Source organism: Uloborus diversus, chromosome 2, assembly GCF_026930045.1.
Source record: "Uloborus diversus isolate 005 chromosome 2, Udiv.v.3.1, whole genome shotgun sequence".
NCBI classification, from domain to species: Eukaryota; Metazoa; Arthropoda; class Arachnida; order Araneae; family Uloboridae; genus Uloborus; species Uloborus diversus.
This window is the reverse complement of record NC_072732.1, coordinates 36,914,954-36,938,444: the sequence shown is the minus strand read 5'-3', so window position 1 is coordinate 36,938,444 and position 23,491 is coordinate 36,914,954. Positions and strand designations below refer to the sequence as shown.

General features: G+C 36.3%; 1 protein-coding gene across 2 annotated transcripts in view; it reads left to right on the top strand.

Moving 5' to 3' along the window:
- LOC129216966 (ras-related C3 botulinum toxin substrate 1-like) overlaps nt 1-22,676 on the top strand; it is a 32,453-nt gene extending 9,777 nt beyond the window's left edge. For both annotated transcript variants that reach the window (XM_054851189.1, XM_054851190.1), the window contains exons 2-6: nt 2,654-2,799; nt 4,831-4,963; nt 14,674-14,791; nt 19,944-20,086; nt 21,969-22,676. In XM_054851189.1, coding sequence (XP_054707164.1) covers nt 2,666-2,799; nt 4,831-4,963; nt 14,674-14,791; nt 19,944-20,086; nt 21,969-22,079 — 639 coding nt within the window. In that variant the 5' untranslated portion in view covers nt 2,654-2,665 and the 3' untranslated portion in view covers nt 22,080-22,676. The remainder of the gene's footprint in view (nt 1-2,653; nt 2,800-4,830; nt 4,964-14,673; nt 14,792-19,943; nt 20,087-21,968) is intronic.
- Nucleotides 22,677-23,491: the final 815 nt, after the last annotated feature.

The following is a 23,491-nucleotide window of genomic DNA, read 5'->3' as shown; positions in this document are numbered from 1 at the left end:
GTTATGGTAATTCGCTCGGTATTGCTGTAGAGGGATTAAATCCACCGATGATGGCTTAAAATTGGAATAGAAAAAGAACAAAATCGAATTTTCGAAAACTCGCTTCGAGGTGCTCACCCCTGTGCTACAAACTAATTTTGTGCCAAATTTCATGAAAATGTGCCGTACGGTCTTGGCGCTATGCGTGTAACAGACATACAGACTTTCAGCTTTATTATTAGTAAAGATTAGCACCTTACCATTTTTTGCTGCCGCGGGAGGTAAAGGGCAGTAACAGCAAATTTTCATTTCCTACTTTTTTGCATTTTTATTACCTGTTGTATTGCTTTAGCATTGTACAAACTTGCTTATTTGGTTTGCACTGAACTGAAGTACGAAAAAAAAGCGTTAAGTTCTAACATTTTCCTATTATTAGAATGGAATCCAAAATACATTTCTTGAAATATTCCAAAAACTCTGCAGATGATGTGTTTTACCTTCTCTAGGCAGTATAGTTTTCCAAAATTCTCTTAAAAAGTTGTTTTTATATAGTTTTTTATGCATTTTGAATAATTACGTAGGGAAAGTGGGGTAAAACCGGGAAGTCGGGAGCAAACCGGGTTTTACCTTCTAGCCCCTGTAAGGGCTGCAATCGCGTGGACATGACAGGAACTACCTTCCACCTTGATAGAGAAGTAGCGGTCATTAAATTAGAACGCAATAGACTCGATTCTTTCGTTCCTGTGAAGAAAATTTTGTTTGAGTGGTTTTTGCTTAAAATGTTTGAACAAAACTACACCGATTATATACGTTCCTATTTCTGCAACAGTAAAGGTACGTGGCTCTCTTTGTACAACATTTAATTACCTTCATTATCATTCTAAGTAATTGTCTGTAGCGTTCTGTATAGTCATATGGCGGCATTTTTATGAAAGCTGTACGTGCGGGGCAAAACCAGGTACTAACTGAGGGGAAAATCCGGGTACCTCCTCCATACACCGAGAGAAATACGCAGCAGAAGGACAAGAGAAAAGGAAAAACTGTCATTTTGAGGGCTCCTCATACAGGCTTCATCTTCAGGCAATATTAGAAAAAAATAAAAAGAAAAATGATAGAAAGAAAACCTAAGATGGACGGAAGGAAAAAAAACCTGAAGGAAAGTTAAACGAATCAAAGGAACGGCAACGTTATGCAGATGCGAAAAAGGAACAGACTGAAAATAAAGCCTCCAAAAAAAAAAAAAAAAAAAAAGAAAAACCGAAGGAGCAAATAAGGGATAAGTCCAGTGAAGAGGCTGACAATAATACTGCCTGCATTTGCTGCAGTGAGCTTTACTCGGACTCCAAGGGTGGTGAGGGATGGATCCAATGTAATCTATGTCGTCGTTGGGCCCATGAAAGCTGCTTTGGGACCGAAAAGGAAGATAACTATTGTACTTGCGACTTGTGTCAATAGGTCTTATATTACAGCAAAAAATTAAAGGTAAAGACAGTTAAATTTACTGGCAATTCATCAATATGTGTCCTTTTATACTTATTCTATTATGTTATGACAATAGTTAACATATGTCACTAAATAAAACCTGAATTTTGTGGAAACTTTTTAAAATTTTTATTTTTTCACCGCAATAGCATATCTACCCGGTTGTACCGCTCTAATGGGGCAAAACCGGGTAAAATGACTTTTTTTACAAAAAAATTTATAAAAATTGAAAAAAAAAAAACACTTATGTTTTTGAAACTGTGGTTGCATTAATAGATAAGTAGTGCATACTTTTGCAAAATTTTGTTCATTTATGCTAAAAACTGCGATTTCTGGAAGTCTGCAAACCTTAGGGTCCCGGTTTTACCCCACTTTCCCCTATATGTGTAGGATAAGGTCACCAGTAACAGATAAGGGTCTAATAACAGTCAGTCCTAAATTTGGATTTAAATAGTAAGCTGTTTGACCGGATAAAACCGATGTTGCTGTGTCCCATGAATACGGTGCAACCACTAATGTTATCAGAGTGCATAATGTGAGTCAGTTGGTATTTTCAAGACAGTGGTGGAAGGTTAAGCAGCCTCCACGAGGTCTGCCGATGTTTCATGCTCTTTTGAATTTAATAAGGCTTTATTTCTAAAAATAAAGAAATTTTGCACATTTTGAAGAGAAAAAGGGAATTTCGTTTATTGCCCATCCTTTCCTCGTCATGTATGTTACTTACTTCTTTCCGCCTGTCTGTTACTGGGTATCATCAAAATTATCGGTGTTTGTTACTGGGGGTGGTCGGACCTTTTTTCGAAATTGAGCAAATAAAAATAGAATTAGCGAATTCAGAGGATCCAGAAGCAGCCAAACGTTAGATGAGATGTAGTTGCATGAGAGAAATTAGCAAATTACTGCATACATGTGTTTCGGAGTTACAGGGAACTCCTTTTTCAATGCAAAGTAGTGAGCTTTTGGATGTAAAGACACCCGGTAAAAGCCTTTACCGTATGTCTTTTTATCCAAAAGCTCCCCACTTAGCACTGAAAAAGAAGTTCTTTATAACTCCGAAACACGTGTATGCAGTAATCTGCTAATTTTGTGCATTAAAATGTTGTTCATTACTACAAGTATTTACTTCATTTCACAAAGGTATTTATTTGTTTATTTCTTATTATGTTATAATGAAATGCTATTTTCATTTCAGGTATTACCGAAAATGCGACGAAAGTTCCCCCCGAGAAATCTGAAGTTGACGGTTGTTGGGGACAAAGGTGTTGGGAAAACCTCGTTATTGAAGACGTATTCTCATGGAATATTTCCTAATGGCGAATACGTCTCTACTGTCTTTCCGTAAGTGAACTTACTAATTTGTTGCTTTTCCGCAGTTAGTTCCTGAAATGTATCCCACTTGACTTTTGTTAGCTTTAATTTGTGCGGATTTGCAAGTAGGTCGTCTGTAGGCTAAAACTAATCGCCGTAAACAGACGACTGAAATAAATTGTCGCCTATAGACTGAAAAAAAATCCGTCCATGCTACATTCCTTGCAAAAGTAAATGACATTTGTCGAAATTGATACTCCGTTTCTAGTGGCCGCCGATAAAATTTTTACATTCAAAAATTTGTTGCCTATGTAAGTTTACCTCCCTAAACTATAGCCTAGCTGAAATATTTAAAAATCCACTTCCGAGTAAAAGGGGTAGTAAAAAACGGCAGTAATTATAGTTGGGGCAAACCTAACCTGGCATCGTCTTAATGCTCGCTTCGGATCTGCTTACGACCAAACGGCACGACCTTGAGGGTCACGGATTTTGACAAAATTCTAGCTCTAGGTCCATTCCCACTAGATATGAGCGCAGGTAAAGCGGTTTGACTGCATAGGCCCTAGTTTCTCTGCAACGAGGGTCCAAATTTGCTAGTTTGGCCCCAGAAATGCAATGGTGTTTTCATTGAAATTTCTTAATTTGTTACTATGTTCGATCCCCAACATCTTTTTCATCTTTTGTAAATATATTGTGTATAAGGGAGGACACGTATTTATTTATGGGCATGATCTAAGTTGGTTTAAAAGTCGAAACAATCTTGTACTTTTGTTCTTTTGTGTGCCATGTGCAATAAATCAGAGTGTTTTCTCTTCTCCCATTTTTTGCTTATCAGTGTGGGATATCTTTGATAGCAGACAATAAATATCCCGTTAAAGTAAATGTTTTTATTAGCAAACGATAAATACTTGTTAATAGCAGATGATTAATATGAAATGAAAATAATTAGTTTTTCATTTGCAAACGATAAATATCCTGTTACTATATTATTTCGGCATTCAAGTTATTGAAATTAAAAGTAGGAGCCAATTTGAATTTGACAACTGCTTATTAAAAACTAGTATTCAACTTAATTAATTCAAAGATAAGCATGCAAACGAATCATTCTGCAGTACAATAGCAGAAAAAGCGATAAAAATGATAATTTTACAGGAAATACCATTGCATTTCTGGGTCCAAATTATCAACTTTGGACCCTCGTTGCAGCCGAACTAGGGCATATGCAGTCAAACCGCTGTACCTGGGCTCATATCTAATTGGAATTGACCTATATCTAGAATTTTGTCCAAATCCGTGACCCTCAAGTTCGTGCCGTTTGGTAGTTAGCCTTCACAATGTTGCCAGGTTGGGTTTGCCCTAGCTATAGACATTAGGTCAAAAAAAAAAAAAAAGATTTACATTTGAGGTTTGACTGATGCCTTCATTAAGTCTGGCTGCTACGTTTCTATAAGTAATGCTCAGAATCAGCACAAAAATTGGTTTTGCAGAAGGGTATTCATATGGGAACACGTGTGCGATTTGCTTTTGGCGCCAATTGTCCAAAGTTAGGATGTGCTGCAATGCCATGTTTCTCTCGTGAAGTATGACTGCTATATCTCAAGATGTAGTGCAAGGATTTTTAAAAAATCAGAACAGACATACTTATAGATCTCAATTAAAGCAGTTTAGGATTCATTTTTGGCACCAATTACTCCGTGAGAGGTGGCGCTATCACATGTTTTCTCGCGTTCCTTGAAAAATTGCCAAGAATCACGCTAACTCAGTTGAGATGCTACATAAATTTTAATTTTCCTATGACACCAAATCTTGGTAATTGCAATAATACGTGAGGACTGATCACTCGTATGAAACATAGAAAAAAAAATTCTTAAAGATCACAACATAATAGTTTCTGTTTGTGGTATTTTAAATCATAAGTTTTCTTCAGAAAACCACCCATGTTTTTTTTTAATCAAAACATATAAATGAAAATTTAAAGCAAACTTCCTATTGAATCTATCGTAACGATCCACCGCCGATGAAAACCAATTAGTATCAACAGTCTTTTATTCTCCTTTAAAGATACCTTTCGGATGAAGATTATGTGTACAGCAAGCCAATCAACTATTCAGGTGCTCCAGTGCTCTTAGCCATGTGGGACCGAGTTTATAATCAGAAGGAAGATGACCTCATACGGTCGCTTCAGTACGACCAGGTGAGTGAACGTGATACTAATTCGTAAAGCTGAATAATTCTTCGTTCTTCGCTTCCGTTAATTTAGAAACTGCATGATTTTTATTTTGTTGCGTTTTCGTCAAACTTTATTGGGACACTCCTAGTGAGTAAATCAAGTAGATTTAAATGTTTTTTTTTTTTTTTTTGGCGCCCATTAGTGCACCAGTAGTAAATTTATCCATCTTGACAATTTCTAAATTTTAAGTTTCTTCTATTTTCATGTTACAATTTCAATGTTAAATGGTTATTGCCATACGTTCAACATACCTTCATGTCGTTGCTTCAGAGCGACAGTAGGATATCTCAGTATTGTTCTGGGGTTTAAATGTATTACTGCTGCTTTGAGGCGACGATATGTGAACAGTACATAAACTCTTCTTATATAAAGAGTCTGAGATGCGAAATAAAAAGTCATTTGCGAAGTTTGGGGTATGTTATTCGTACATAAATGCGTTTTTTTTAAATTTGTTAAAATCAACTGTTAAAATCAATCCTACTGCTCAAAGGAAAAATCACATTTATTTTTTCCATTGCGTTACAATATTTAAAAACCAGTTTCTGTATTCTGTCCTTTCTTGAAAATTATCGCTTTCAAAAAAAGAATTCAATCTAGTAAAGAGGAATCCAATATCTTCTGGTTTCTATCTTTCCTTTTCTCTTAATTCAATTTTTCTTATGCTCTCGTTTTAATAGATAGTTCTTGACTTGATCACTGGCATTTGATACAAGAAAATAAATAACTTGTTAAAACTAAACTAATGATCAAAATGGGTAAAATTTTAGAAATTTTAAAATATTCTACACAATTCAGAGAACGCATTTTGATTACTGCGTTTTTAAGTTGCATTTGAAACTTCGCCCTATTTTTTGCAGATAGTCATCAATCACAGTGATCAAACTAGACCATTTTTAATTGTTCCAGTCAAGATTCTTATCTAACTGGTGACCAAAGTATGTAATAAACTTTGATATTGTACCCCAAAAACGTTCTAAAATCCAAGTTCCGTTTTGTAAGATGACCTTTGAATATATTCTTCATCAGGTAAAAATGACTCATCCTGTGACGCAAAATGAGAAAAAAAATTGTCAGATAAAAAGACCATTCAGCCGAAAGTGTATTTTTAAGAATTATGATAAAAAGATTATACAGTCTCTTGATTTTTCTCCAAAGCTGTTATCGTAGGCACAAAGTACACATGACCCTTATGCGAAAAATAACTTGTTGCTCTTACTACATATGTTCCGCCTAAAATTTTCTTTCTAACTCAGCACCGTGCATGAATTTCGTTAAGGCTTTCAAGATAACAGGTGGTTTTTTCTTTCTTTCTTTTTTTTTCTTTTCTTTTTTATTATCACTACGCGACGGTCAAAGACACGGAATTTTCTTATAGTTGGAGCACACCGAACCTGGCAGCGCTGTAACGCTGTGATTAGGGTCTCGAGGGGGAGGAGAGTTAGAAAAATCTCTACATACCTTTACTTTGGGGGAGGAGGGGTCGAACACATTCTTACGTAATATTTTCCAAATCGTTGTTTTACATTAGAAATCGCGCGTTCAAGTAGTTATCGATGTTTTACATTAGAAATCGCGCGTTCAATTAGTTTGACAGGAATCATGTTTCATTTGCGTCTGGAAGGTAAAAAACGTTATAGGATGAGCAGTTTTTTACTTGTTTTGCAAATAATGAATCGTGTGAAATATAATAAAAGAGTCTCACTACGTATGGCATGTTTTATTTTTAATTAGTTATCGCATCATATTATATACTAGTGGTACCCGCACGACTTTGCCCGTAATAGAAAAATTAAAAGGTATTTTGTTTCGCCTGTATAGTTACAAATAATGTTCGGTGAATTTTCTCGCCAATTGGCTTGTGCCCATGTTACGGTTCCACGTTATGATAATTTCGTATTTCGCCAATTGGCTTGAGCCCATGTTACGGTTCCACGTTATAATAATTTCGTATCTCGCCAATGGGCTTGTGCCCTTGTTACGGTTCCACGTTATGATAATTTCGTAATTTACTCGTCCATCTTATGATAGTTTTGTTCTTAGAATTGGAATAGAAAAAGAACCACATCGAATTTTCGAAAAATCGCTTCGAGTTGCACACCCCCATGCTACAAACTAACTTTGTGCCAAATTTCATGAAAATCGGCCGAACGGTCTAGGCGCTATGCGCGTCACAGTGATCCAGACGTCCAGACATCCTCCGGACATCCAGACAGAGAGACTTTCAGCTTTATTATTAGTACAAATTTGAAAAATAAAAATCTTTGATTTACATCAAACTGGGAGTTGTAGTGTGACTGATCCTTTTCTAATAACATTTTATTGTTTTGGAAAACTAAATGGAATCTTACGTAAGAGTAGTGCAAGGGGTTTGAATTACGTACCCTCACATGGGGGTAGGGGGTCAAAAATTGCCAAGATCATCCTTTTTGTAATGAATGAATGGCCCCTTAGGATCTGCATAACCTTCACAATGCTGCCAGGTTAAATCTGTCCTAACTGTAGAATATATTTTGCCGTGTTAAGCCCAAAATTCGTATCTCCACCTTCGTTCAAAATAAAATATTGCTTTTTTTACTTGAACGTTACTTTTTACCATATACTTGATTCAGATGCTATTTGTTCTTTTTAATATTTATTATTTACAAATGACCAACTCTGCACTTCGGTAAATTCTCTTTCAAATTACCACCTAGTGACAATAAATCAATTTCAATAAAAAGTGCAGATAAGACTTTTATGCTTAGCATGGCAGTAACCCTATTCGTTGAATAATAATAAAACCTTGCATTTCTCAGATATTATTATAACTATTTCGAATTCATATTTGTGGCTGTGATATTATTTATTTATTTAAGTCTTCTTTTCTTTTTCTATATGAGTGATAATTTAAAATAAAAAAAAAGAGCGAAGTTATTTTTCGGTTTTAGGTTCTTTCGGGATGGAAAGGGGTGGTGTACATGAAAAATGATAAAATAAACAGGTTTAACCAGCGGGCAAACACAATATTTTTTTTGCAGTTTGATTCTTGCAATTTTGTTGAAAAAAGTTACTGCCCCCCTCCTCCCGCCCAAAAAAATACATAAATCAATAAATAAATTTTAAAAAATCTCTAAAACTTTTTTTTTTAATCTTTTCTTCTGATTCCGATTCCGAGTCACAACTGACTACAACTGTATTTATGTCGAGGACTGCATACTAACTGCCTTGCCTCCATTATTTTTTAATACCGATAGATGGCAGCACCATCACCGGATCGAACAGTTAATGAGAATTTAGAACTAGACCAGGAGCTAATAGCTACTTGGTGCTAGCACCCCCAGAGGTATCGTTTCACTTGGAGGACATTGAGACCACGATCATATTTAACGTCGCCCAGTCCCCTTTAATGACGACGGTGGGTCTTCGAACATCGAGGTTCGAACTCAGGACCCTCCGGCCCCGAATCCGACACTCTACCGATCGGGCAACCACCGCCCATCTTTTCTTCTAACTACGAACTTTTCATTCACTGGTCGGGCTAGCATATGTTATCATTCAGCTTTTGATATTTGTTCGTTTTGATTGCATTGTTTTTACATTTTGATTATACACTCAGGAACATTGGAAATAGCGCAACAAGAAAGAAGAAAGATGCAGTTGCGAAATTTTGCATATAAGAAGAGTGACATCTGATATGCAAATGATCCAAGTTTGGTGTCAATGCGTATGACCGTTTACCCTACAGTATTGATGTTATCGGGAAAAAATTGTTAAATAAACTAGTGCATAATTTAATATTTGTAAATGTTACGATTACATCCCGGATTATTGGAGAACCTTAATGAGTGAAGGATGTCAGGTAGACGAACGTTTCTCACAGTTAAGCGAGTTTGAGAAAGGTTTGATCATCGGCATGAAAATTGCAGGCTGGTCGACGAGCCGTGTTGCTGCTCAATTGAATTGTTCAGAGTGTTCCGTTAGAAACTGTTGGAGGCAGTGGACACGAGATGGTACCCACGTGCAAAAAAACGGGTCTGGAGCGACCGGGAAGATCACGAGGAGAGAGGATAGAAGGATCGTGCGGCAAGCGCTCCTGGATCCCACAGTGACTCGTTTCACCATACAATCAGACGTAGGAGTAGCAGTTGTTCCCCGAACCATCTCTAAACGTCTTGTGGAAGTAAATCTGCAGTCCAAGCGTCATTTTCGTGTACTCCCTTTAACACCAAAACATGACAACTCCGTTTGCAATGGCGCGAAGTAAGAGCGATGTAGGATGTCACGGATTGGCAAAAAGTGGTGTTCAGTGATGAATCCCAATTCGTTTTGTGGTCGGATTTTATCCACGCACGGATGTGGAAACGCCCTGAAGTACCACTTCACCCATTCTATCGCACAACACAGTATCCTCAAAGCGAGCATAGTGGTCTGGGAAGGTATAGCCTATGATAGCTGGTCCACTCTAGTTGTGGCACGTGGAACCTTAACGGGACAGCGTTATGTTAATGACATTCTGCAACCACATCTAGGACCGTTCCTAAATGGCCTCCCTGGAGCAATTTTCCTGCAATATAATGCTCGCCCGCATACAGCTAGAGTCGTTCAAGACTTCTTGCGTTCTTTTGAAATTCTTCCATGGCCATCCCACTCCCCCGACTTGTCCCTTTAGAAAAGGTATGGGATCAGCAGTCACTCCAGATGTCGCCGTGCTACTCTGTGCAAGATTTAGAAGTGGCTGTTTAAAATTTGGGGGTTCATCTGCTTCAGAAAAATATCAGACGTTTAATTAGCTCAATGTCAAACGATATTGTGGCATGTAATGCAGAAAAAGGGAGTCCAACGCGCTATTAAAGAAGCACTGTATGTATCTCATTTCTTAGCCTGTATTGGTTTAATTGTCTAGATTTTGGGATCAAGTGTATCTCTCATCTGTATTATTCTGTACATTAAATTTCACTTGAATCCAATGCTTCCTTCTTGGGGTGCTATTTTCAATCTTTGTGTGGTGTATCGAACTAATTGAAGGTTCCATAAAAATGAGTCATAACAGTGGCGACGAGTGTGTGACGAAACCACTAATGTAGTGCTCTAACAGTGTTCTCGTTTCAAAAAGGATAGGGTAATTACCCGAAGACGGCTCAAGGTAGGAAATTTATATATTTTTGTATTTTGGATTGAAAAATAATGGAGGCCCTGGTTCAGGAACTCATAAAACAAAATGAAGCCCTTGTACAAGCTCTCAAGCTTAAAGTGGATACCCCAAATGAGTCAAAAGTGACAGGGGTCAATTTTGAAAAATATGATGAAATGTCCGAAAATTTTGATTCTTTTATAGAACGTTTTGAGGCATTCTTAGATATTCAAAATGTCCCGAAAGAAAAAAGGGCGAAAACGCTTATATCAAGTTTGTCAGCAAAATTATACAATTTACTGAAGAATCTTTTGTCACCCGACAACCCTGGGGAAAAAGATTTCGAAACGCTCAAGGACATATTAAGAGGCCATCTCAATCCGAAGCCATTAATTATTCCTAGCCGTCACATATTTTTAAACCGCAAGCAGAACGAGAATGAGCCGATTAACGCCTACATCGCAGAACTTCGCTCATTAGCAATTCCCTGTATGTATAAACCAGATGTCTTAAATATGATGCTTCGAGATGTTTTTGTTAGCGGATTAAGAGATCGAGCAATACTAGATAGATTATTTGAGGAAAATGACCTTGAATTAAATCAAACCTTGCAGATTGCTTTAGCGATGGAAAAATCTCATAAATCCACGGCAGAATTAATTGGAAGGCAATCTGGAATTCATAAAAATAATGCTGAAATGAAACAGAGCCAATATCGGAAGAAAAAGTGCTCTGAAGATAAAAATAATAGAAAATGCTCTCGATGTAATGGAAAAAATCATTCTACAGATGAATGTAGGTTCAAGACTTACAAATGCAAATTATGCGGCAAAATTGGTCATTTAGGAAAAGCATGTTTTTCTGCCAAAGCAAATAAAGTTAACAAACCTGTTAAGCAAAAACAGGTGGATGTAGAAGCTTTTCTTGAAGATAAAGGTAATGATTCCGTGCCTATTTACACAATTCAGTCTGAAGAGTGTACACTGCCTGAACAAGAACCAAGGAAACCTATAATGGTACAAGTTCAAATCGAAGGCCATTGGGTAAACTTTGAAGCCGATACAGGTGGAGCCGTTTCAATAATGTCGCTGAAGAATTTCCGAAAAATTTCAAATAAGAAAATTCAGCCTACAAAATTAATTTTTAAAACCTACAAAGGGGATAGAATTGTTCCAATGGGTTATGTAACGGTAAATGTTACCTATAACGAGGTTACGTACGCATTAAACTTGTATATCGTTAAGGAAAATTTAGATACAATTTTTGGTCGCGAATGGATGTATAAAATTAAACTAGATTGGAATTCAATAAAAAATTGTAAAGTTGAAACAAATGTTAGTCTTTCTAAATTGTTAGACGAATACAAAGAGTTATTTAGTGATGACTTGGGAGAAATTAAAAATTACGAGTGCAAATTAGAGCTAAAACCTGACGCTAGTCCGGTATTCTGCAGACCTAGACCCATGCCCTTTGCACTGAAAAATAGGGTTGGCGAGGAAATAGATCGCTTAGAACGCGAAAATATTATCGAAAAGGTACATATTTCGGATTGGGCAACACCGATCGTACCTGTGATTAAATCAAATGGTAAAGTTAGGTTGTGTGCAGATTACTCTGTAACATTAAATAAGAATTTAAAAGTGCAACAACACCCACTTCCTAGAATGGAAGATATTTTTGCATCACTGAGTGATGGCAAGGTGTTTTCCAAGGTTGATTTCTCTCAGGCATATTTGCAAATGAAAATGCACCCTGAAAGTCAAAAATTGTTGACAATAAATACACATAAGGGACTCTATTTGTGTAAAAGATTAATGTATGGGGTAAATGCCGCTCCGGCGATCTGGCAGAAATATATTGAAAGTGTTTTTCAGGATTTAAAGGGAGTTGAAGTATTTTTTGACGATGCTAGAATTGCAGCTCCAGACGCTGAAACTCATTTAGTAAGATTAAAAGAATTTTTTGAAAGATGCCGCGCTCATGGATTAAAAATTAACAAAGAAAAAAGTAAATTCTTTCAAAAAGAAATAGAATTTTTAGGGTACAAGATAAACTCTCAAGGACTATCCCAAACATCTGAAAAAGTTAAAGCAATTAAAAATGCCGTGGAACCCAAAAATGTTCATGAAGTTAAATCATTTATGGGGTTGGTAAATTTTTATTCGCGCTTTTCAAAAAAGTTAGCTACACTGGCTTATCCTTTGCATGAGTTAACGAAGAAAGATGTTCCTTGGAAATGGGATAAGAAATGTAAGGAAGCTTTTCAAAGGGTCAAAGACGAAATTTGTTCGGAAAGAATTTTGGCACATTATGACCCGGAACTTCCACTTTTGTTGGCAACTGATGCGTCACCAGTTGGACTGGGAGCAGTATTGTCACATAAATTTCCAGATGGTTCAGAACGACCGCTTGCTTTTGCATCTAAAACTCTTTCTCCGACCGAACAACGGTATTCTCAAATTGACAAAGAAGCCTTAGCTATAGTATGGGCTGTGAAGAAATTTTTTCTCTATGTGAAAAATACCAAGTTTACTCTAATTACAGATCATAAGCCACTACTGGCAATTTTTGGCTCAAAGAAAGGCTTGCCAGTTTTAGCTGCTACACGTCTATTGCATTATGCGTTGACTCTGCAATCATTTCAATTTGACATTATTTATCGTCAAACTAAGGAACACGGCAATGCAGACTTTCTCTCGCGTTTACCTACGGATTCGGAAAAATTGGCTATACATGATGATGTTGATATCTTCCAGTTACATCAAATTGAAACGCTGCCGGTGACAGCGAAAGATTTAGCCAAAGAAACTGAAAGGGATGAAGAACTCACTCCGTTATTACGAATCCTGGAAAGTGGAGGTGAACTGAAGGGAAGGGAGATGGAATACAGCCTGCAAGATGGTTGCATAATGTATGGGCAACGTGTATGCATTCCGAAACTGTATAGAGAAAGAATTTTAAATGAACTGCATCACGGACACTTAGGTGTAGTCAAAATGAAAACAATCGCGAGATCATACGTATTCTGGCAGGGAATCGACAAGGACATTGAAAGGGTTGCAAAAAACTGTGTAGATTGTGCAGTTAACAAAACTGATCCTCCTAAAGTAAAAGTTCACCATTGGGAGTACCCTAGCGCTCCAATGGATAGAATTCATGTTGATTTCGCAGGTCCTATATTTGAACATATGTTTTTAATAATAGTTGATGCACACTCAAAATGGCTAGAAGTATACCCCATGAAAACTAGCACTACTTTCAAAACTGTCGAATGTTTACGTGATTTCTTTGCTCGCTTTGGACTGCCGATCATGTTGGTAAGTGACAATGGTCCACAATTTACGTCACAAGAATTTCAGGCATTTCTGAAAGTTAATGGCATAAAACACAGACCCACAGCACCGTTCAAACCATCAAGTAACGGTCAGGCCGAAAGGTATGTGTTTACTGTAAAGCAATCTTTGAGAACTATGAAAAATTATCCTGGAACTCTTAGACAAAAGCTGAGTACCTTTCTTATGCAATATAGGAAGGCCCCCAACATGACGACATTACAAAGCCCAGCTATGCTCATGATGAAAAGAGAAATTCGTACAAGGATCGACCTGGTTAGACCAGATCTAAAGAGCAGAGTCGAGGAAAGAGTTCGCAAAGGAACTTATGAATTTTCGAATAGAGGATTCAATGTAGGAGATAAGGTTGCAGTTAGAAACTATCGTCAAGGCGATAGAAAATGGCGATTTGGAACAGTAAAAAGCAAAGACGGCCAACTACATTACACAGTAGATGTGAATGGTCAACTCTGGCGACGTCACATCGACCAGATGCGTGACGGGGGAGACATTGAAGACGTCGACTGGATGCGCCGACCATCCTTCCGGAAAAGATCCAGTGACGTACGTCCTGAAAGCGGTACAGCCGACAACGACAACAGCAATCTCCAGGGAGACCGGTCCATGCCTTCGGAGATGACTGATGTCCGGCCAGGATCTCCAGCCGCCATACCTATGGCAGTTACCAAGATGCCAGGAGAGCCATCAGCTGCACCTGTTCCACTAAGACGTTCCACCCGCGCGAGAAAAGCACCAGATAGACTGGGCTACTAAAGATTAAAAAGGGAGGAATGTGGTGTATCGAACTAATTGAACTCCGCTATCGTAATCGCAGTGACGTCAGAAGCCACTGACGTCACTGAGGAAAAACATCCTCTCAGCAACAGGGCAGATCGGAACGAACTCCGGAGATGTGCGCATTGGCGGCACACTCTGTCTTGTATATAGTATTATGTATATAGTAAATGTAGCAATTAGAATAGTAAAGTCTAGTATTATAATTCCTGAATGATTAATAATCCATTACATATTACAGCGAGCATAGGTTCCATAAAAAGGAACCATAACACTTTGCTTGAGGAGAAATGTTGCAAAATTACTAAACAGTATCAAATGCCTCTATTTGAAATTTTATTTTCTCGTGACAATGATTTTTATCTTGTAAAACTAAAACAAAATGCCTAACTGAACTAACTATAAAATGTGATTGATATAATGTTACTTATTTTCAGACTGATATATTCCTACTGTGCTTCAATGTAACAGATAAACCAAGTTTCATGAACGCAGCTGCCTTGTGGAGGGCTGAAATACAAAAACATTGTCCAAAAACTCCATTCATTCTCCTCGGTAAGACGCACAGTCAATTATTTGTTTATTTTTTACTGTTTTATTATCATTACTATTCGTTGACGTCTGTATGTGCGGTTGCATATAAGTACGTATTTCGCATAACGGTATGCCGTTAGGAGGTTGGTATTTCATGGGTAAGGTCTGCGTGGAATCTAGTTAAGCACTTCAGCTTTTGGTCACAACCCTGTGTTCTAAGGGAGGTCTTTGCACAATTTTATTGCAAATCGATGTCAATTTCAACGAAGTGGCGGATTTACCTTCGCAAAAACGAGGAAACTCCGCGACGTAAGGGCCCCGAAACGGATCTAGAAGTGCACATGAAAAAATGTCTACGTTAGACTAAACGCGAGGTAATGTCATTAATTAGTGACTATTTAGGGATATATTGCCATGCTGTTGATAGTCTAGCTTTTTTTTTTTTTTTTTTTTTTTTGTCAGGAAATGAGATGCTCAATCCAGAATCAGTTTAAAATTGTCGATAATTGTATGCATATCTGCAAAATAGGTTTTTCTGCATCGTTTGGCCACAAACTAAGGGTGTTCATATTTTAAATATTTTTCTGCTCATTCTAAGGCTCTTGTAGTATATTGTTTGTTTCTTTTTCGCGTTCTCCAAATAGACGCTGTTCCAATTTCAAACTGAGATGCCAAAAAAAACATCCCCTTTCTGAACATTTGAAAGTGACGTTCTCTCTGTTCACCATTTTTTTTATAGGTGCAAGCATGAACGTAACCAGAGGGAGACAGTTAGGGGCAGCTTTCTCTCCCTAGAAGAGAACCTCTGACTCCCACGGTCTTTCCAGATGTCATCAAAGATAGTTAAAAATTGCAATTTTAGGACTTTAATTTCGAAAAATTTCCAAGGGAGAGCTACATAACCGCTTTTTCTGCCCTCATCTGGAATAAAATAGAATAAAACGTTTTTGTAGGGAGAGAGGACTATTTAGATTTTTATTTTTGGTTATTAAAAATATAAATTTTTAATAGGCGTTTGAGTAAATAGTGTGTGGTCTGCACCAGATTCTTTTTCAGTCAAGTGCAAGCACTACTGGGCCATTTATCCTTTAAAATGTGACGATATAGTGCTGAAGCTCATTAGTGAATAACGTGAGATAGATGAATTTTCCTTCTCTAAAGCTTCGGAGCTTGAAAGCTGGGAAAACGTGCCCTTTCCAACTTTATTAAGAATCGAAAATTATCTTTCGCGGGGGAGGAGGGGGAAACACGAACTACACTTATAGTTAATTTTAAAAATCAAACCAGTATTTTCTTACTTAAACGACTTGCATAACTTTGTTAATAAAAATGAGTCACTTTTTTATGAGGAAAGAGCAAGTAGAGATAAAATTCTTCTATGAATCGCGATAAATCTACCCATTGTTTTCGTAGCTGTTAAACGCAGATGCCTTCTCAGAAATTATCGATTCTTTAATTTATCAATGACTAACTTCCATTATCATTGAGAACATCTGTGGCTTAAATTTTTCTTACCTGGTACTTTCTAAGTATTTTATTCCTCATCAAAACGGATGCCCCGATGAATAAAATATTCTTCCCTCAATCTAAATCTTTGACTCTATTTAAATTCTTAAAATACTACAGCTGAATTAGATGCAAATGGTTTGCCCTCATCGTAAGTAACTTCATAGTTCTTGGTTTCCTATCAGTTCAAATCTTTTGTTTATTTTTTTTAATTTGTTTTATTTATTTATTTATTTATTTTTAATAGCAAAAAGGATTTCCTTTAAAAATATTTTTGCTAATGGCTGTATCACTTCCCATTTCTAAATCATGTTAGCTTCCGTTTAAACAATATTTTAAATTCCAGATCAGGGACAATCGTACATATTTCAGGTAAATTAATTAGGTTCTTGAAATCACTCACTTTGAAAGTTCATCTTGATATGATGTACAGGTATCCCACGTATAACACGGTTAATTCGTTCCGTGTAGTATCGAAACCATGTTATACGAGACTTTTTTATAAATGTTTTTTTTACTTATTTTTTAACCTTATTAACCATGTACATATTATAAATCATGTCAATGTGTACCGTGTTTTATCGAAACCATGTTCCGTGTTACATCGAAACCGTGTTATACGAGACCTTGAAATAATGTAAATCAAGAAATGTGTACCGTGTTATATCGAAACCAAGTCATAAGGTGCAAATTTAATGACAGCTGAAATTTAATTTCAATAAAACATACGAACTGAAACTGGTAACCAAAACATGCCGTTTTAAAAATAAGAGCTGTTATGAACGATAAAACTTAATTATTTTACATACCTCAAATTAAAAATGTTATGCACAACAAGAAAAAACTTTACTCGCTTTTCTTTACTAAGAACAACGCGCATTCTATAAGAAAAAAAATCTGAGTTTTTCTATAGCAATAAAGTTCGTCTGAGCAAAAACAACAGAACAAAATATAAAATAAAATAAATTCGCAACTCTAGAGCACGAATACGCTACCTTGCGGTGATTAACGGTACTAAAGAGAAAGGTAAAACATTCCATTCCACGTGTTTTATTTCGGGTAAATTACAGGCTTCAGACAGTTTGTGGGGTAATGTAATTTCAGAAGAATAGAAAAGAAAGCTTCACACAAACATAATGGAAAATTACTGTCATTCACTAAACATCAAAGCAACTTATAAGTTACTGCATTTGTTTGTTTTACCTTTTTCATCCGCCATTTGACAGTGGCTGCAGCTCCCCGTATAGTTTATTGGAGTTGCGAATAGAATTATTCTATTTATTTTATTTCTTGCTTTTAGAACACTGATGCGAAAAATAAAGTATGTATATTTTAAAGTTAAAAGTTAGTGCTATACGGGGAAATGAAACTTTTGGACCGAAGACAAATTTTCGTAAAAGTTTCATAAAAACAAAATAAAAACGTATGCTACAGTTTTTACCATACGTTTTTATACAGTGTATTGAACAAAAATTAAATTCCTTCTTTTAAAACTCGTGTTACATCAAAACCGTCTACTTATAAATTCAAGTTTTTTACCGAGTAATATCGAAACTGTGTTATAATAATCGCAAATTTGGTATCGTGTAATATTAAAACCGTGTTGTAGAAGTACCGTGTTATACGAGGGACGCCTGTATTCGCAACTCCAATAAACTATAGGGGGCGCTGCAGCCACTGTCTAATGGCGGATGAAAAAGGTAAAACAAACGCACGCCGTAACTTATAACTTGCTTTGACGCTTAGTGAAGGGTAGTAGTTTTTCATCGTGTTTGTGGGAAGTTTTCTTTTCTATTCTTCTGAAATTATATTACACCATAAACTGTCTGAAGCCTGTAATTTATCCCAAAGAAAACACGTGGAATGGAATGTTTTACCTTTTTCTTTAGTATTATTAATCACCACAAGGTAGCGTATTCGAGCTCTGGAGTTGCGTATATAAAATTCCTATAATTCGGGCTGACTCTATAAAAATTTTATTCCTTCTAGGCTTATTGCCAATTTTCTTAGGAAACTTTTTTTTTTTCAATATAGTTATGTACATAGCATAAAACCAGATTTGGTATAGTGGTAAATCAAATATAAACTTTAAATTTATAGTTAAAAATTTCCAATAGATGAAATAAAATTATTTACAAAGGGGTCGATGTTGTGCAATCCTTTTCAGAAAACAAAGTTTTAAAATATTTATCCAAGAAATATGCATTTGCACCATGATGGGAGGTTAATGTGATCTCTCAAAAATTGCCTTATGTGGCAAATTTTGCTGATGGTCCGAAAATTTTCAAGACAATATTGCAACATTGAGATTCTTTTAAAACTGTTAAAACTGTTGCAGATTTTGCTTTTTTAAAAACTGTTTTTTAATAATGTCGACGTTACATCTCATAAAATGTTACGTACGTATGCATGTTCGTATTTTATCATTTGGCAAAATTGAAATTTCAGTCGGCAAATTTAGAATTTTCCTCATCCCAAAAATTTTAGTTCGGGGCACCCTTGGTTAGCTACCAAAAAAAAAAATTTTTTTAATGATGTTAGAATTTAATTGTGATAAAAGAGAGTGATGTCATTTGATCCTGTGTTGAATTGCACCGAACATTGCAGTTTGTTTATTAACTTCAGCTGCACTAATAGTGAAAAGAACACAACGTAACACCCATTGTCTTCTGGTGTTTATGATAGGTACAATAAAGAGTTTTTGAGTCTAACTGACCTGAAGAGCACATACAGAAACAAGCTTAGTGTTGAAAATGATTTGCAAATGTGTTAGACCTAGAGTAAGATTTTTTTTTTCAAAGGAAATGTAACTGCAGTCAACTTTCGATAACTCGAAGTTTTATCTATATATTAATTTATCTCGAAATTTTCATTGATTCCCAAAGTCTTGAGAAGGCTGTAGGGGCATCTTATCGATCTAGTAAACTCGAAGGTCTTAACTGGTCCTTTGAGACTTCGAGCAATTGAGAATTGACTGTATCTATTCCATTCGAAAAATGCTAGAAAGATTGAATTACTTATAAATAGTTATTCCGGCAAATTCAACATACAGTATCCCTTCCGACCAAGTTTGGCTGGCGAGACCAGACAAATTTTCAATCAGAGTGCCACAATGTGAACCACCGATTAAAATCTCAATCTGTGAATTTGGATAAAGTATTACTGGATTAATTTCTGACTGAAATTTGTCGCTGAGAAAATTTCTGTAGTCGCTGTGTTGTGACAAAAAAAAAGTAAGAAATACAACGGCTGGAGTTTGCGGTCGATCTTTTAATTTAGTATACTAATTTCAATTATTTTTTGCCTTCGTCAAAAAGAATTCAGTTAACAAAAATCTCATCTTCTGGTTTCTACCTGAAAAGGTTTATTATATCACCATTGATCAAGTTTTTAAATTACTCGCCAATCAGCAAGGACGACCAACTTTAGCATGCAAATTTTATGATGGATCGACGATTAGCAATTCGGGCTGAAAGATTTGGTTGAAGTCTCTTAAATTGTCAGCTAACAATCATGAATCGCTCTAGTTTTTTCCCCAATTGTATAAAAATGATGACTGGATCCAGATTTTAATTTAAATTCATTGACAACTAACAATGACTACACTTGCAGTCATTTTTAGGATTTTACGCTTTTTTAATTATTCTCGACTACTCTCTCTTGCTAGGTCTCAAGAAGGACGCCCGTTGTGGTAGGTCACACCACAAACAAGAAATCATCACGCGAAGCATGGGAAAAGACATGGCTGAAAAAATTGGAGCCGTTGCTTACATGGAATGCTCCGCGAAACGGAAAGATGGCGTCAAAGAGGTAAGGCGTTCTCTTTTTAACTCCTTTTAGATCTTCTGCAAAGAAAAGAATGGTTATCTGATCACGTGTAGTTATGGGGACGAAACGGGTCAACGATTTAGAATGAAAATATCTAGGTGAACCATCTTGGAGTCTTATATTTTGGAAATTAGGTCAAGAATTTACATAACTTAACTAACTTAATTCATTCTTGTTAAAATTGGAAATTTAAATCCTAAAAATCTGATATACACGGTGGCTGGGAAATTGTTTAAAAAACTCCAAACCTGGTTCATACAATAAATGAGGATTATTTTTGAACCGAGGCAGAGTCGATCTCAACAGCACAATTTTGACTGAACATTTTAAATAGTAAGTTTAAAATTCTCATTATAATTCTACTCTAACTCGATGATTATGTCATCTCCGCATCGCAAGTAACATAGAAAGAACAGACCATGTGAGAAGAATCCTTCAGCATCGACCTATCAGTTATGAAAAAAAATAGCAGCCGAAGTGCTTGCCGCTCTCTCCAGGAGCACTTGGTACATTTATTAGTTCTTCAGGTCTTGCAAAAAAAGGCCTATTTATGTACTACCTAACGCTCTTTAGCGGTGGTGCGGCTGGTTCTTTAAAATCTCGGTTTCCTAGGAGCGAATCGCCGATCTTCGACGTCGCTCCTCGCCGTAACGCTGAAATCAAAGTCAAGTGGATTCCGGTGTGGCCATTCACGACGTCGATTTAGCTTGAGCGCGCATGAGCAGAAAAATCAAGTTTTCGCCTCGGCGAGGAGCGACGCTGACGCTAGGCGTGTTCGCTCCTAGGAAACCAAGGCTTAAGGTCTACGTATAAAGTCTTTTGCAGAGGAAGAAAAGTCTTTTGCAATTTCTGACTACCTCATTCGTTTAATTTGTTGATTCTGAAATTCAAAATATTTTTTCTTCTTTTCTTTCAAAAAATTCCTCATTAAGTAGGTGCTCAAAATTTTTCATTAGAAAACTCTGTAAGGTAATTAATTTTCAGTCCTGAAAATCTCTTACGTTAGGAAAATTATAACTTGTTTTTGAGGATGTGACAGTTGCTAGATGGCAAATAGTAACTTCAACTTCCATACCACATCAATCTATCCAAAAATAATAGAAAAATATTTAAAACGAAAGTCTTAGCTCAATTGGAATTTTGTCAGCGAGGAGCATTAAGAGACCAAATTTGGATTTGCTTTTTTGACAAGGAGAGTAACTACCGTCAATTTATTTTCTATTCATCGTAGAGTATAAGATTATATGATCGGAAAATCAGACAACGTTCTACGTTTTGAATGTGCATTAATTGTACAAAAAATATGCTTAAAATTTGAATCAATTAATAGTAACTGAATTTTTATTTGGAAAATGTGACACTTTTCCAGTCATGGGAAATGAAATCGTACTGACAAATTTCTAGAATTCATTGATCAGCTGCACAAATTGCAAGGATCTATTTACCTCCACTCCAATCAACTTTAAATACTTCATTTAATAATATTTGACACTGAGTCTGGTGGGAGTTTCAAATAGATCTAGAGTGCTTTTTATTTGCAAGATGTGACACTTTTCCCGTCAAGGGAAGTGGGATCTTACTGACAGACTTTCAGGATTCATTGATTAGCTGCACAAATTGCAAGGACCTATTACCTCCACTTCAATCACCTTTAAATACTTCATTTAATAATATATCACACTGAATCTGGTGTGAATAGTTCTTAAATAGAGTTAGGTTGCTTTTTACACTTTTTCTTTTCTTCCTGTATTTAGAAACTTCGACATCTCTGTTTTAGAAACTAAAAGCGCTCTGTGCGCTTTTGTGTATTTAAACCTTCATCCGTTGCATTTAATCAATAATGTTCGGTTCTGTTTTATTTTAGGTTTTTGCCGTGGCAGTGCAAACTGCAATGAAAAGTCCTCCTCCGAAGCCGAAAAAGAAAAATTCTGGAATGTTTGGTTCTCGGCTTCTAAGGTTCATCAAACTGTTATAGAACTGGACGTTCTTTCTTACGGAACCGTAATCTAATTTATGAGAATATTCGCCACATGGTGAAATTTTGACATCCCTTAGAAAATGGATCTGATTCCTTCCAGTATGCGAACCAGCACAAAATGGAAGCTACAAATGTGATATTATTGGAGATGCTACTATGACTATGGTGTTGCAACGGACCAAAAATCGTTTATTTTCCAAGGCACCTTCGGATTGAGGTCGTTTCTGAGAACATTCAATCAATGATGCCATCATCTTGGTTTCAGACAATGAATTGTGGTTCTGAACATTATTAAGTCGATGTGAGGAGTGATTCATTACGTGAGCATAAGGAATCAAACAATTGAATAAATAGGGTGCACGATGGTAATCCTAGAATAAAAATGCAATTGCTGGAGTTGAGTGTGCATCAGGTAGACAGCAAAGCAGACAAGAATTGGTTGAAAGGCAGTGAAACTTCATTAATTAAAAGTAATTAAAAGCCACAACTGAGAAAAGGGGGAAAAAGCTGCGATTGGTCCTCGCACCTCGGCTTCACAATTGAATTAAACTGTTTCATTGAACTCGCACTTTATCTGCACTTTTTGCTGATTGAAACAGACCGGAATGTGATACTAAGTCAAATACAATGAAAAATAATAAAAATATCTTTTTTTAAAAATGCCTCTTCTTTCTTGCGTATTGATTTCATAAAACACCTTACAGGTCCAGTTACAATAACTAGGGCAAACCAACCAGTGAAGGAGCATACCCCATGGAATAAATAGTTCGTAATTTGTTTCAAAAAATAACGTTTCAAAAGTTTTTTTTTCTGTGATGAATTGCCGACAGTCATTTCCTCCAATTCAATTCTAAAAAGAGAAAAATTTGGAAAAGGGATTTGTTCACTAGTACGGGATGTACCCTAACCGGGTTGATGCATTTTCCTCCTTAAAAACAGGTCCGTCATTTCGAATTTTCCCATGGAGGGGGGGAGGAGCTAAAAGTTAAGGTGCTTACTCAATGCAAATCTTATTGGAAAACAAACAAAAAATACGCCTTTCTTACATGTAAAAGCATTATTTTTTTCCAAAGCCGGGGGAGCAATTGACTCCTTGACCCCTTAGATGACGGTCCTGCTCCGTCCACCCCCCCCCCTTCCCTCTAAACAAATCTAAGTATAAAGTAAAAGCTCTCTAAGTAGTTTTTACATCTCAATTATTATGTTTTTAATGTCGTATACCAAATACTAGTTTTTAAAATTATTATAAATTTCTGAAAATGAAATTGTGCTTAGTGTTCATTCAGTTAGCTAGTAAAGAATGCACAGAAAGCAGTTTCGATATTTTTCCATGCTACTTTCTCAGCTAAAAATGAATACGAATTCAAGAGCAGTTTATGTAGCAAATTCAGACACAATATTGCTACAGT